The 1,144-nt window shown below is 53.5% G+C and overlaps 1 protein-coding gene across 1 annotated transcript; it reads left to right on the forward strand.

Moving 5' to 3' along the window:
* Positions 1-36: 36 nt before the first annotated feature.
* Positions 37-552, forward strand: LACBIDRAFT_306943 (uncharacterized protein; the record flags this gene model as incomplete). Its single annotated transcript, XM_001891077.1, has 1 exon — positions 37-552. The coding sequence occupies one exon, from the start codon at positions 37-39 to the stop codon at positions 550-552; it is 516 nt and encodes a 171-aa protein (XP_001891112.1).
* Positions 553-1,144: the final 592 nt, after the last annotated feature.

The raw sequence follows: 1,144 nt of genomic DNA on the forward strand, positions 1-1,144 counted from the left end.
CAGTCTTCCAAGTTCAAGCTTGAAGTCAGCGTGCAAATGAAGCGTGGCGCCGTTGGGGCGCAGTGGAGCCTGGAAATGCAAGAGTCATCTGCTTTGATTGGCGCCATCCTGAGTATCATACATCCACAACTTTATGAGCAGGGAATGGAGGCACTCCACCGCCTCGAGACAGAAAATGGGTTTGTGGATGATGAGGAAGAATTGTACATGGCGCTGAAGCATTGGACTCCCCCTTTCAGCGCCTTGTCAGTGATTAGCAACCGGTCAACACCAGTACACCGTGACACCAAAGGGTGCAATGAGTGGATTGATGTCCTAGTGCCTTTGGGAGAGAAAGACTTGACTGGAATCATGGATTTCCCGGGTTTAGGCATATCCATCAAGTACAACCCATCGACAATAGTTGGGGTTGCTGGCAAAGTGATCTCACATGGGGCAGTGTTTGAAGGGGGAGAAAGGGGGTGCATTTCATACTACATGCGCAATAAAGTTCATGAGAGGTTAGGAGTTCCAGCGGGCACATGGATGAACACCAGTATATATGATTGCTAGCTGCCATTCGGCGAGCGCCATTACACAGTAACTTTGCCGTTGTGGCTAGTGCGCCTGCGCCGCCTGGTAAGTTTTCAGAGCTAGCGCCTGTTGGTCACAATGGCGCTGGCGCCTCTTCGTCAAAATGGCGCTGGCGCCTCTTCGTCAACATGGTGCTGGCGCCTCTTCGTCAACATGGTGCTGGCGCCTCTTAGTCACAAGGTCCGCACGTGTGGACCCTCGAAAGTCAACAGTCCTTGCTCCGCACCCAGAAGAGATATATACATGTCCTATTGCTCAAGTAAAAATTGCCACTCAAGAGTCACCCTCATCAAGATCCATCAGCCCAGATCCATCTTCATCTCCCTCACTACCACCTGGCTGCGCCTCTCTGAAGGCAGGCCAACCATAATCACTTGCGGAGTCACCAGTGCTGGAGTGTCCTGATGCTGGCCAACTCAAGCCCGTGGAGGACACAGGAGAAGGTTGGTATTCTGGTTGCTCTTCGTCTTCAGGTTGCTGTTCAAAGTAAGGGGCGACGGCGCCCGTGCGGAGCGCCCCAGCATCCTGCCAAGGGCCTGCGGGTACGGGACCGACGGGCTGCAAGCGAATC

Source organism: Laccaria bicolor, genomic scaffold, assembly GCF_000143565.1.
Source record: "Laccaria bicolor S238N-H82 LACBIscaffold_339 genomic scaffold, whole genome shotgun sequence".
Taxonomy (NCBI): Eukaryota; Fungi; Basidiomycota; class Agaricomycetes; order Agaricales; family Hydnangiaceae; genus Laccaria; species Laccaria bicolor.